Source organism: Erpetoichthys calabaricus, chromosome 11 (assembly GCF_900747795.2).
Source record: "Erpetoichthys calabaricus chromosome 11, fErpCal1.3, whole genome shotgun sequence".
Taxonomy (NCBI): domain Eukaryota; kingdom Metazoa; phylum Chordata; class Cladistia; order Polypteriformes; family Polypteridae; genus Erpetoichthys; species Erpetoichthys calabaricus.
In genome coordinates, this window is record NC_041404.2 from 84337592 (window position 1) to 84353178 (window position 15587).

General features: G+C 32.7%; 1 protein-coding gene across 3 annotated transcripts in view; it reads right to left on the reverse strand.

Annotated features, from left to right (window-relative positions):
• LOC114660650 (pro-neuregulin-2, membrane-bound isoform-like) overlaps positions 1-15587 on the reverse strand; it is a 228800-nt gene that overhangs the window by 67871 nt on the left and 145342 nt on the right. For 2 of the 3 annotated variants that reach the window (XM_028813483.2, XM_028813482.2), the window contains one exon: positions 13250-13326. In XM_028813483.2, the coding sequence (XP_028669316.1) occupies positions 13250-13326 (77 nt within the window). Of the gene's footprint in view, positions 1-12916; positions 12976-13249; positions 13327-15587 lie in introns of all 3 variants that reach the window. The other variant, XM_051933904.1, reaches the window with a different exon arrangement.

Consider the following 15587-nt stretch of genomic DNA (forward strand, 5'->3'; position numbering starts at 1 on the left):
TTGTCCTCCCTTGTACTCAGACCAATTGATGGCTTATGTAGGGTCAACTGTTTGACTATAGTATCTCAGTTAAATTATGCCTAGTATGGAGTCTGAAAGCCTCTTGTCTTCAGCGAAGGTTAGTGTATATGGTTCCAGCATCAAAAAGACAGAAGGGAACATAAGGGTCTAATAATAAAATAACCAAGAAAAATATGCTGGTTACAATAAAGATTGTATTCACTTTGTTGGCGAAAATGCACCCATTTGATATTCAAAAGTTGTCAGATAATGTTTCATGGATTGATGACTCAAAAATTAAACATTATAGCCAAACACAAGATGTAATACTACATACTAGGAATCTTATAACAATGGTTATGCAGCACTGTTGTAAAGTAATGCATTTGGGATCCTTTATTGGATCAGTATCAGAAAAACGGCATTGCTGAAGAAATAATGAATTCTGTTCATTGAACATAGTTCACAGAGAAAGAAAATGATCCAAAAAGCAAAACTAAATTTGCATTGGAATGAAAAAAGAAATCTATACTTTTTAAAAGGCTTTAAAAGGCATAGTGAACTTCTTTACCTAGACTGAATTGAATGTATGAAATTTGTAGTTTCAGCTGGAAAACTCCAAACATCGGTGAGTGGAAAGAGTTCTGCACAACACTGGGCATGGTTGATAAGTAACTACAGGAAAATTCTGGTTGCAGGTATTGCTGCTAAAAGTTATTAGCCACTTATTAGGTTTGGTGATTTACTTTTTTAAATAGGACATTTGATGTGACATCCATCCATCTATCCATTATCCAACCCTTTATATTCTAACTACAGGGGCATGGGGGTCTGCTGGAGCCAATCCCAGGCAACACAGGGCACAAGGCAGGAAACAAGCCCTGGGCAGGGTGCCAGCCCACTGCAGGATGTGACATCAGTTTTACAATAAATGAATTACCTAAAATTATGTATTTTTTTTTAGTTCACATGGGATTTTCTTTTATTTAATATTAAGTTTAGGTTAAAAATCTGATAAAATAACTTTGAAATGTTAAAAATGCAGAAAATTGTACTTTTTCACAGCACTATAGATGACTTGTTTCTTGCCCAGCTTTGGACATTTTGAAATATACCACAGATCATAATTTATTTCTGGTCAAAATTTTCTAAATATGTACTGTATAACACTCAAATTTTTCAAACATTAAGAAAATGTGCTATGATAACATAGGCAACTGGTATTTGACTAAGAAATTAGTTTCAATGTAGTTTAGTGACTATATTATTTAAGCAGAACAAAATCTGCAAGCCACTGAAGCAGAAAAGGATGTCTTGCTTCTGAAAGAATATATAACTATTGAAATCATTACAGCATCTGTAAGTTGTTCTTAAGATGCTGTAGCTGTTAATTATTCTAATGCTAACATTCAATAAAAAAGTATAAATATTTAAAAAAACTGTCAGAACTGTAGATGTGTAAAATATACTCAGTATTCATACAAATCAGTTACTTTTCTTCACCCTAATTTCCAATGACAGGGGAGAAACTGCAAAATAAATCTCATAATCTTTAGTAGCAAAATTAAACTAAAATGTGTTTAATATGAAAAAGTGTGCCAATGTCCACTTTAACATTCACTGTGGTAAACATTGTGGAATGGTACCAAAAGATAGCAAGAGACAGCAATGAAAAACTTGATTAAAATAAAAACAATCTCAACTTACACAGTATATAATTAATTTATATCAAGTGCCTTTTCTTCTTTTTATTAATTATTTTTCAAAGGTTGTAATATAGTACAACAACCAGTAGTCACCTGCTTAAAATCAATGGATTGCCCAATTAGTATTGAATTATATAGTATATTTGTGCTGTATTGTAAATGTTTCAAAGCATAATTATTATCCCACACAATTATTCTATCATCTATGTGCTTTCAAATAAACACACTATATATAAATTTCTGTGTAAATTGATGTACTGGAGTATTTTAATATTTAAAAGCATTTGCTATGAACAAAAAATGAAAACATCAATGCATACATTGGTTCCATCACCCAGAATTCTTTGGGTGGGAGTTGTAATAGTTTCACTGCCAGTGAACTCACAACTGGTGAACAGAGATATAAAATGCTGCCTTATGCTCTTTTCTGGTGTATTCCATTAAAAGGGATCAGCTCTTGAATGTGAAAGACATGCATCATTTATAGTTTCTATCTCATGCTTATGAAATTCAAACAATAATAATTTTTTCCATGGGTGAGTACTCTGCTATCATGTAAGCTCCCCTATTTCAAACATAAGAAATGCTGCAATGTGGAGGTATGAATAGTGAATGGTTAAGTATTAATTAGCAAAACATGCATTTAATACATGCTCCATAACATGCCAGAATCACCAAGGTCCTTTGTTGCGATAATCAGGCACATTAAAGTTTGATTAATGTCATAACGTTTATGTTCGCTAGCTCTTTGATTGTGGTTACTGAGTGTGTGCTGTGACCCGAGTAAGGTTTACCTTTCTGTATAATTCTCAAATGCATTTTAAATAAACTATCCTCTTTTTTTATACCGTGAGGTTTACTGAAATACACAGTCAAATATGGTTACCTGTTTCATAGGCATACTTATTTTAATTGCTTTTTCAAGAATTTCAGTGTTCTGTACAAAAGGTGACAGGTAGCTGAAAAGTTCACATTTGAGTCTCCACCATTATAAGACACTGATTAAGTCTTTTAATCTGTCTTTACTCTAAATGTAATAATAGATACAAAGAATTGCTGCAGTTCTGTACTTGCACAGGATCTCAGAACATATTCTGAAGAGGGAAATGAGATTTTTACTAAAATAAGAATTTAGCAACATACTGGACCACGTGTTTTTGAATTCCTTTACTACTGAGGATTATATTTATGATTTGCGTTTAAATCCTATCACAAGCAACAATTTTTAACTTGTAACTGCATTAGCCAGATATGCTGTAAAGTGCATAATCCTAAATATACTTGGACTATTTTAACATTTTTTAAGTGGTATTTGATATATATCCAGTGCAGTATTGGCCAATGTTTTTACACAGATGTCTAATTTTAAATATAATATACACATACACTTCAATTACACTTTTATTTTTTAAAGTGTGGTTAACCACGATCGCTCAAAGGCCAAAACACAGTGCTTCTAACTTGCTTGGTATTTTTCAGTGCAACTTGACTTTATTCCACATCCAAACGGCAACTGCTATGGCGCTCTGCAAAAGGGTCATAGCAGTGCATAAATTGTGTTGAAAAAAATCATCTTGGCTGAAATGTGTGTATGCTTGCATGGGCACTAACAATATTAAACAATACAGTACATAAACCACTCTAAAGATAGGAATACAGGCTTTGCTGGTCAGCTCTGCAGTAGCTCATAAAATACCGCTAAAGACAGCAAAAATAAAAAAAACAAATCACTGAACTCAAAAACATAATCGACACATGACAATCAACAAAATGGCAGTGGAGACTGAAATGGATCACCAAATAGTCATAAATTATTTCCCTTATTTTCATACAGGTGTGAAATGACAGATTTATTGCTACTATTACTACTACTACGTTTCTGTACTCCATGGTAATTCCAATATGCTCATTTTGGCACAAGCCATGAGTATATACATACTGTACAATAGTAGTAAAACTTGGGTACTGCAAGCTATCTCTTTTTTTTTGTGGAATGGATAACGTAGTTGTCATGAATGTACATATATGAACAGTTAAATTTATAGGATAGTAATGATGCATTCATGAAGTTTCAAAAAATTGTGCAGGAGCAAGTTGACATGTGAACTAATGTGAATGTGAAAGAATTAATGCAGGATAGACGGAGACGACGAGGGTTCTGATCTCTTAAGGGACATTGGTAATTTAATCATTTGAAATAACTATATACAGAAGATGACAATAAGAAATTCAAAGGAAATCAAAAGAAAGTATTATGTTTCCAGACAATAAAATAAAAGAAATGCACTTCTTAATACACAAGAAAAGGATAGAAGCTAAGAATGAATATTTTTTAGAACAATTTGGTACAATATTATTTCTATGAATTTATAATAATTACCATTTCCTTTTTGATATCACTTTCATAGTTTTGCTAAATATCCTGTATATATTTTTGCATGCAAAACATTGCTACCATTTGTGGTATTCTGCAAATGCTGTAAAACTGCACTAAGATAAACTTTTACAACTATTACATGTAAAACATTATTGACGTTTTCTTAGGTTTTTTCATGATTAAGATTTCTTTTAAAAGAGGTTTGATTTTTCTGGGTTCTCAGGGAAATGATATTGTCTATTAGTGAAAACCATTTTTGTTTATGTTGTGCACAAATAGGCAAAGGATTCCTATTAGTAAGCCAGTCAGTCAATCAGGGACATGTGATATAATATATATATAAATATATGGGGTACATTTTGCATCATTCTTCCCAGAACACAAAATGCAAAAAACTTAGATAGAGAAGATAAATAATATTTTATTAATCATGTTTTACTAATCTTATTAATGTTTTTTTACTCATAAAACACACATAGGGGGCTGAATAAAGGTTGAACACAAAGCTTTAAATAAAACAATAAAGAACAAACCCTAGCTTCCCTAGTTAATCTGGCTATGCATGTGCAATCCCTGATAATGACGTAGGCTGGTTTGCACACTCAACCATCATTATGCACCACAGTTCACCTGCAGACTCATATCTGATTTGTCCCTAACCAGGGCTTAAATGTATGCTGTTCATCACACAGAATAATTTAAAGTGCTATAATACCAGTCTTAATGTAGATTCTCTGGAAATGTATGTATTTGTTGGGGCATGAAACATGAAGTAAAAGACTGGAAGATCTACAGTATAATCTATTCTTAAACTAGTATCATTCCAATGGCATTTAGGGGGATCCTTAAACACATAGGCTGTACCTTCTATGGGTAAAGATACTACTCAACATTAGGTAAAACGTGTCACATTAACTTAGATTATAATTAATTACTATAATGTATTACATAGTATGAGGTACACTTTCAAAATAAACTTTGTCACATGTACTCTACAAGAGAAAAAAATATTTACACCTGGCACTTGTGAAGACTCATTGGGAAGAGAAGCCAGAGTTTTGAACAGAGATTATTTGTAAATGAGAGTCCTTCATGGTCCACTCTCAGATGACATTCTGATTGAATGGATGAACAAAATACATAAACTCAAAGCACATTCAACCCTAGAGGCTGCCACCCCTAAGAAAGAGTTGTCTGCAAAGTACAAAATGAGGCAAAACTGAAAGTGTAAGAATTCTCATAGCCGAAAGTAACCTACTGAAATCAAAAATTACATGTAATAGCATAAGAATAGGTTTCCTGAACTGAAGATAAAAGTTAGCAAGTCTCCAACCCTGAACACACCACATAGTAACAATAGAGAGAGGCAGTCTGGGTTTTCCAAAAATGCAAGATCATAGTTCAATGTAATACTTTGACCATGAAGAAAGGACAATAAACTGGTGTAAAAGGTGTTTTGAGGGTTACTTCAATGTTAGTACCACATGCTGACTAAGCAAGGTACTGATGAGGGCATATGTAGAGAGCTCTGTCATGTTTGACTTCTATATTTTCAACTTTTTAGTAATGTGAAACAGATAATTATGAAACTTGTATTTTGTAAAGTGTTGTCTTTAGTATTCTAAATTCAGTGTTAATGTGTGCTTATAAAGTGTACCTGTATTTTAATAACATCATTTGGAAGATGTTACAGATAGGTAATTTGTAAGCCACAGCAGATGCAACATTTTAATTACTAACAGTCTTTTAATCAGAAGCTAATCTCTGTGTTTTAGAGTCCTTAGGTGCCAAACTAATGTAGGTTCTGCTAGTAAAGCAATTAGTTTGTAGCTATTACTTTTTTAGAACCCCATACAATAACAAAAACAAATCAAATGTGATATTTACTGTGAAGTTCCTATTCAGTTAAAAATGTTTTGAACGCTCATATGCTGGTATGGCTTACAAGGAACCAGAATCCTATCTGAAACAGTATCAGTTGCTAGGCTGGAACCAGCCCAAGACAAAATGCTAGTTCTTCAAAAGTCAGAGTTGCACACACACAATCACACTCACACAATTAACAGCAATCAACCAGATCTTTAAGGTTTTTGGATATGAAAAGAAACAAGAGAATAGATACTGGGAGACCATGCAAACTGCACAAGGTTACTGCCCAGGTCAGAATGTAAGATGTACAGATGTGAGGCAGCAGCGTTAACCACGTCACCAACATGCTGCAATCTGTAGTCCATTAGCTGGCTAATGCATATTTGATGTACCCATACACACATAAAGCACAGTACTAAATAACTGACTGAAGATAAAAGTCAGCATATGTGAATATGTTTTACTGCATTCTTGTGTATAATTACAGAGTTTAAATTACTTGTGACTTAAGAAAGCATGATTTTTTTTTAATGTTAACAATGTTCTTTGACTCTTCTTCTTTCCAGAAACAATAAACAGGGAAAGTCTCGTCTCGTCCTTTTAATTCAATATCAATTTGATTTTTAAGGAAATAATCAGATTTAGCAATGGCTGAAGCCAGTTTATACTGACTGGTTAGCTTTAGCGATAACTTGTCCAATCAGTTCTTAAAATTTGATGGGCATCAAGCTGAAAAGCACCGTTTTACAGTGTATTCCATTCTATGCCGCTTTGGCTCTTCATTTAAAAAAGTGCTTCCTCATTTATATTGCTAATTTTTGTATTTTTCTTTTGTTCTCTCTGTCACCTTATGTTGCAATATATATTTTTAAAACATTTGTGGGATCATTGACAAATTCTACCAAACGTCTGAAAAACTTGAGTGAAGTCTGGATAAATTATTCTCTGCAAAGTTTTGTAAGGATTCATTATATAAAGATTACATACTGGGGAACAGTTAGCTGTAGATATCTTTGATAAAAAGAATTTACATTCTACAAATTCCTATTTCAGGTAATGTGTTCCTTTTTTTAGCATTATTCCATGAAAAACTATCAAGGGCTTACTATTTTTAGATTTCCCAAGTTGCTCACTCTAAGCTATTTTAGTTGCATCTGTCCAATGAATTAAGGATGGTCACTCTATTATTACATAAAATATCAAAATTATTTTCAAAAACTGTTACTTGTATATCCGGGGATTCATGGTTCACATATTGTTCCTTTATTTTATTATGTTATTGGATTCATTACTCTTGCTTTTGGTGCTACCCAATGTTTACCAAAGATGTCACAACTTCTAAATCTACCTTCTTATTTTAAATCACAAACAGCATTCACTTTAAGTGATGCCGCTTATGACTTTATTCCAACTACATGTTCTCTTATCTGTACCTTCTTTTCCATTCTCTTTAATGAATGTGAGCCAAATTCATATATAGCCTCCCATATTGACATGCATGTAATACTGTACTGAGTTGGTGTGTGTCCATGGACCTTAATTATTATTTTTAACATCATACACCAGTACTAATAAAAATGAACTGAGCTCGAATATAAATGAGGTGTGTTTATTTTTCTCTTACTGTTATGTCACAGTTGTTCATGAAATTTACATGATTTTTATTTAACATGGAGTAGTTCAAGTATACAAAATGATACCACATTGCTTTTGGAAAATATTCAAATTAACAAAAAGTTAAAACTGAAATTGAAATGTGCTGACAGGATTTATTTAAATACAGTACACAAATTTAGAACATACTTTTAAAAAACTGGTCTCAGCATGCTTTTAAAAAAAATAACAAAATTTAGTGTTTATTTAAAGAGGACGAATTGCTTAAAGTGCGGTGGGTTGGCACCCTGCCCAGGATTGGTTCCCTGCCTTGTGCCCTGTGTTGGCTGGGATTGGCTCCAGCGGACCCCCGTGACCCTGTGTTTGGATTCAGCGGGTTGGGAAATGGATGGATGGATGGATGGAATTGCTTAAAGTACTGACCTAAACATATTTCACTATTTTATTCTTGTATAGTCCGTATGTGACTGGCCTGTAACAGTGTGGCATGAATTCAACTGTTAGTATTTTGGCTGACTTGACTAACTTGCAACTGAACTCAGTAAATGTGGTCTACAGTGTCAGTCTGTTATCACTGCGCTCCATTTAATGACTTTGAACATCCCAAAGTGTTTGCTCTCCTATCATGACTGAAGAGCCAATGCCCTGCTGACAAGCTTAATGCATTTAATGTTATTTTTTAAAAAATGTATAAGATATGCTTCACTTTCTAATGCAATTTCATGTGGCAAATTAATATATACCATGACTGAGAAAAATTGAAAAATACCAAATTTAAAATACCACACTTAAAATTTATGTTCTGTTATTTTCTTCTTTCTCTGTATATGAAGAGTAACATATTATGTAACAATTAGATATTAAAGAGATGGGATATAGAGTAGTTTATTTCAGTGAATTGAATTAACTGTTTTAATTCACTATTCAGTGCTAAGCAATGGTGAAGGGTGTGGGCTTAATGAGTAAGGTTATTGTTTTGCACCCCAAATGTATTGATTCTTTAAATACAAAAAATAGCAATACGTCAAATGCTACATTATCTATGAGAAGCAGATACCTTACATTATTCTCTTGGCAGTGGCTGTAAATCTTTACAAATTACTTGGATTTCTGAATTTTTGCTTTATTCAGCGGACAAAGTGAAGGTTCCTTTTTAAATCCTGAATGTCAGTTATCAAATTTATTGTAATTAATACTTCTTTCAAAATTGCACAGAATCCCTAAAATTGTTATTCATTTTACAATAAATTATTATAATAAGAGGACTAGAAAAGGTAAAAGTGCACTCACTGAAAAGTTTTACTGATTAAGCATAAGTTATTGCTTTGGCTAAAAATAGTGCTGACACAAAGACGTATGTGCTTTACTTCTTTCATACTTTAAGTATTGCCATTTTGGCACCATAACACAGGGATAGCAGCAAAGGGCAGTGTAGGCAGTACAGTATATAGTAGTGGTTAAAGCTTTGACTTCAAACCCTGAATTTGGGGGTTCAAATCCTTCTTGTGAATTTCCCATTGGGATTAATAAAGTATCTATCTATCTATCTATCTATCTATCTATCTATCTATCTATCTATCTATCTATCTATCTATCTATCTATCTATCTATCTATCCAGCTATCTATCTATCTATCTATCTATCTATCTATCTATCTATCTATCTATCTATCTATCTATCTATCTATCTATCTATCTATCTATCTATCTATCTATCGACATTTTGTGACCATGCGCATGTCACTAAAAAAATGTAAAAAAAAATTGTATCTCAAATTTTGTGAGTTGCTTTGGATAATGTCATTAACCAAATAAATGTAAACACAGAAAGTATTTGAATATAAAAAGCTATGTGATTTATGTGTTTCAACAATGGTGACTTTGGAATCTTAGAGTGTTCTTTTTCAAAGGCTTTTATAATCAAATGATTCACATTACCAGATATTTATTTGCTTTACTGTGTACATGTTGATGGTATAACTTTTCTGTCGTAAGTGAATGGGTACTTTATATGCTGTCAGTGCATTGGGGTCATCTCCCACAAGCCTGTGCATGCACTGATACAGCACATAAAACCTCTCCAGCGAAAAACAATTTGAAAGGAGAAGCGATACTATTTTTCATCTGTTAGAAATGAACATATGAACACCTAGGAACTGTTGTGTGTTTTGTAATTACTATTATAAGTTTGTTATGATGCATCTGGTATTGAAAACAAAATAAAATTTATTGTTAAATTATTATTTTGACAATGAGAATCAGTGTGTATATTAGTGAGGGCATGTGTTAGTAAACAAGTCAGAGAAATACAGGAAAGCACAAAGAAAAAAGTTTGAAAGGGGCAGCACTAACTTGAGTGCATTTAAACCTAAAATTACTCATTTTGTAGTAATAAAAATAATGTGACCTTATTGTGGACCGTCACTAATATAAAATCCATAAATTTCTGCATAGAATTCATTCAAAATGGCATAGTCCTTCATTGAATATACTTATAATGTTATACTGTATCCATAAGTGTTGGTGACAAAATGATTTTCAGGATAAATATGATATATTTAGGAACTGAATGTTTTGCTGATATTGTAAGTTTTCTTTTCTTTTCAGGTTTTTATAACAAATTACTTAATGTGGTACATATAGAGATTTTAAACTAACATTAATAAGTATTAGAAAATAGAACATAAACAGACAATTGTGCATGTTATGTATTGTTATTCATATGTATTAAATAAATATTTTCTTTTATATTTCTGTTTATTTTGGTAATTCAATTATTGTTTGATAAATAAATCATAGGCAGAAATAAATGGGACTAGTAATACCACCTGAAAGGGATAATTTATTATTAAAAATCTGAAAAGAAATTAGTAATTTGTTTGTTGATCAAACTTTGGCAACATGACTAAAAGTGCTTTTACACTGAAATATGTTCAGTACTGGTTTGACATCTGTTCTGTTGTGGATTTTGTATGTTCTACAAGTTTTCAGCTCAGATTACACCTGCAGTCTAGGTTTCCTCCCACGGTCAAAATGTATAATAAAAGCTCAGATGGTTACATTAAATTCCAACCATTTTCTTCCATGTGTGTGAGTGTGCTTGACTGCATCGACTGGCTTTCCTTATAGAGCTTGACCACAATCAGAATTTGATAGAATATCCCTACCCTACGTCTAGCCCAATGTGATTTCCAGATGTGACTTCTGCAGGATTCCTTGTACTGGTTCAGGCATATTCAGTGAAAAGTAGTTATGGATTTTTATCTTCATGCATTTGTATGTCAACTAATCAAGGTCGCTTTGTTTTGTATCTAAAAGCAGGTTTTTGGCATGTTTGAGTTTTGATGACAACAGATAGAAACTTCCATAAAAACATATGTTTGCAGCATGAGTCTTATTTTTGATAAGATGACACACTGCTCAGACAAGTATTTTTTGGTAAATTGCCTGTCTATGCTAGATTATGTCTTAATCTTTAAAATATTTTTGTTCATGTATAAATTTACAGATTAAATATCCAAAATAATTCTCTATCTTTGGTACAGGATTGCATATCTTCATTTTAACAAATATACTGTAATGAAATTTTAAGATAATAATGGAACATCAATGTGAATACAAAAACACAAAACTTTCTTATAGAAACATCATCCACAATAAGAGTCTAGGAATGCCTTAATAAAATCAGCAGCTTTCAAAATACACTGTAAGTAGCATTATTGAGTGAATGATCAGTGCTTTCTGTGCATTCATACTTGTATTATTTTATGCATTCCATATTATTTCCATATTGGATTTTGGTTGGCTGCTACTTAGTTTTGCATGACTGAATTTTTCAAAACAAAAGTTCATTACTTTGCTCAGTTTTTCAGGTTTACATATTTCATACATTAGGCACAGCATTAATATTGTTTCAAAGTTGCTGTATACTGTAAGTAGATGTCAATTTATATTGTGGTGGAGAGAAGGTCCCATGTTTTTTCTTTGTTTTTTCAAGTGTTTAATTTGGATGCTTATTTTTCTGTCCCAGAGGCAATATTAGTATGTATCTATGTGTCTGAGATTGTGTTATACATTGTACAAACATCATGTTCAGGATGTATTCATATGACTTTATAAAATTAATACAATGTTTTACTGCATAATTGTAGGGTGGTTCAGACTGTGGCTTACATGCTGTTCAACTAACACAATTTGCAGCAGCTTGGATCCTAACAAGAACACAAAAATGAGCATGTAACTCTGCTGTTAGCATCACTCCACAGGCTTTTGGTTAGTTCTCCTATAGATTTTAAAATTCTATTAAGTACCTATGAAGCGTTAAACAGTCCATTGGCACGCTATGTACAAGATCTCCTTATTGTAGATCACTGGATGCCGGTTACCTTTAAAAAAAAAGAGCTGAAGATGTACTTATTTAGTCTTGTTTTATTTTCATTTGGAAGATCTTATAATGCTGAAGGTTTGTTTATTGCAAGATGAGATTCATCAGTTATTCTGTGTGTCTAGATGTAGCTCTAATAAAGAAGAGAAAAGCTCAGTCTGAAACCCACATGAGCAGCACAGTTATACCATCTCTTCTGACTGTTAAAGAAGACACAGCTCCAGGATGCTAAATTGCAACCGTTTGGCAGTGCAACTTCCTTGGTAAGTCCTTTGGGAGAATGCCAGCAACAAGGACAGCATCTGGATCCAGTCTCCACCGTCAATCAAAAGACTGTAAGGATGAAGTTCATGTCACCCCTAACTACTTATCTACTAAACATAAACTGTGATACCAAGAGGTTTATTTACAAACTGGTATTTTACTTGGTGATTCTTTTTACCAAAGCAATATGAAGCTAAAATGAAGTGTATTTAAGTGAACTAATCTTTGTAAAATGCATGAAATTATTTGTGAATACTTCATCAGACTTATTACTTTCTGTTGTTGGACCTACATTTTGAAACTATACACCTTAATATATACAATAAACAGCTATATATTTTCATAGCTGGTTCACATTAGTAATGTACCAAAAAGCACATGCTACTATTATTATGTCAGTATTAACAATTTGCCTGCATGCTCCTTTTGTTAACTTAGTCCATACAGTATGTAAATATGAATGCAGTATGCCAGTTATAATGCTTATTGTTGAATTCTATGTCAATATGAATGACATTATTTGAAAAATGTTTTTTTTATTGTATGAATGATCTGTTAACATGTGTATAACGAAACATAAAACAAACTGTTTTACTAGCTAACCACATGAACAACAGTTAGGACAGACACAGAGAAGCATGCCACATTTCAACATCACCATGCCACGCAAATGAGGAGCAGACAGAAGAAGAAATGAACATACGGTAGAAACCGGCGATTACGAAGGTTTGACAGCGATCACCTGTAAATTCATTTGGACACCTAACGGAAGGAAACAAAACAGGAAAAGAGAGAAAACAAGAAAGCAGAAATATGATATTAGAACAGAGCAATACTGAAAGTAAACTTTGAAACCACTGCAGACACCACCATGACGTCCCTGTAATGAACTCAACAACAGTGTTTCAGAACAGTGCTTGGCCTCCTCACTGATTGGAATTGAAGAAGGAAAGAGTGTTATTCTTGACCTAGAGCTTTATTTAGTGATTCCCCAAATAAATCTAAAGGTGCAGAATTATCATTTTTGTGAACATACTTTTAGTAGGTTTGGGCATGATTAATCTCAAAGGTTCAGTCTGCGAACAACGGGGTCCGAAGAATCCATTAGGGCATCTGAAGGAGGAAAAGGGGAAAAATTAAAGAAAAAATGAAGGCAGATAAAGAATAAATCCGTGATCAGAAAGCAAAATGGACACTTCAGTCATTATTAGAAAAGGCCAATTGTGTATTAAGTGCAGTTTTGCTAATATTTGATTTAAAAACATCAAGAAGCAATTCACATGAGACACATATCATGTGTTAAGATTTTAAATATGTGCTTATACTTTAATAAAATGGGATTATTTAGTTAAAGAGAATACTTAATATTTAGTTTTCTTAGACACAAATGCCATTCATTTACATTAGCACCAAAAAGAAAAAGGGGTCTTCAGATTTATTTGGCTTGACAAACAACAGTTCATTTTTCTGTTGTTCACTTTCTGTCCTTCGTAGAAAAACAGTTTCCCAGTGTGATTAAAACACACAAAATACTTCACCTAAAATCAATTATAAGTCTATATTCAACACATGATTCATATTCTCTCAAATATGAACTGAAAAGAAATTACATGGTTAATTTAGGAGTAAAAAATTGAAAAAGTGACATCCAGATAAATAACAATTATTGTGATTTTCCATGTCAGTCAGGAAATTCATGAGTTAAGTTTTGCAGTCTAACAAGTTAAAGGTATTTCATTTTAATACTTAATCCTCATTTAATATATAATTGATTTGTGTTTTTAACAATGAAGATTATGATCTGCCATGAATAAAACTGAAGTTATAATACCATTAAAATTACTCTTTTTAAAAATGTATGGTTTATGTAAGAATCATGTTTGTTATAGTTAATTGAATCAAAATTTGCTGGTAAATCTCATATGTGTAGTGAGAATAAAAGCTAGTAATCATATATATAAACATATATATATATATATAGAGCCCAGAGATTTTTTCTTTAACTGCATGAAGATCATGATATGAAGCTGAATTTGTACAGGTATCCGGTACTTTCTACTTACAAATAATTTAACAGCTGGCATAGGCACAGGCCTAATTTTAACATTTGAGACTAACTATAAGTTGTTTGTTTAACAGTTGGCTTATTTGTAATATTTGGGAGCACATGCAGTTGAATGTTGCATGAAACCAAAACATGAAGATGCATGTAAAACAATTAGCTAAATGTTAGTTACTTACTGAGCATGTTTTTATCCTTAACAAAAATTTTACTTTGGAATCATACACATACGATTACAATAGACCAACATACAACCACCAAATACAAAAACTGTCTGATGTTCACATCCTAAGGAATGTACAGATAGGAGAAAGTGGCAGGATGACTTAATGTAGCTTTCAGGTAAAGGACTGATTACTTTGTGAAAACAGATCTTCCAAAACATCACGCTTTACATAGTATCCTTTTTATAACCTAAGGAGCTAATCCAGTATTAAGTCTCCACTGTGAGATTTGCTCACTCTAGACTTCTTATATGCAAAAAAACGAAACTCATTAAACTTATGAAAACATTAAACAACTGATCTTTATGTACAAAGACAATATATGTAGTTAATTGTCAATCCAAAGATATGCAGGTTAGGTGGATTAGTGATACTAAATTGGTCCTAGAGTGTGTGGTTGGGGTTGGGTGTGTGTGTGTGTGTGTGTCTGCCCTGCAATGGACTGGCACCCTGTCCATGGTTTGTTCCTGCCTTGTGTTCTATGCTAGGTGGGATAGACTCCAGTCGCTCCCACAATGCTGTTCAGGACTGAGGTGGTTAGAAAATGACTGACTGATATGGCAAAAATATGGAAACAATAAAACAGTGGAATTTGGAAAAGTAAATAAATGCTATCAACTTCTACCAAATAACATTGAAAGTTTGTACTTCAGAATTTTGTAGGAGTGGAAACAATCAATTTCTACACTAAGTGGTACTGTGGAGCCAAAATAGGTGTAAATAACTAGTAAATCATTAGGCGTCAGCTTGAACTTCAAGCTAAATACCAGGCTAATATTGACAGTGACTCTGGTTCCTGCAGAAGAAAGATTGTTGATGATCATGTGTTTGGCAGTTTCATAAGAATGTGAAGTTCATGGGTTTGACAGATTATCAAGGCATAACCAAATATCAACTTTCAACTTTAGCCTACACAGTGTGAAAGATGCTCCACAATGTCTTTAAGTACTTCTGGTTAGCATCAAAACATATAAAGTCACCTCTTGCCACAATCAAGATTTACCTTTCAGTACAAATTTATTCTAGATATGATATGAAGAAAGAAAAAGTCTTTGTCATTACAAAATAAAATAAAATGAGTGTTTTAT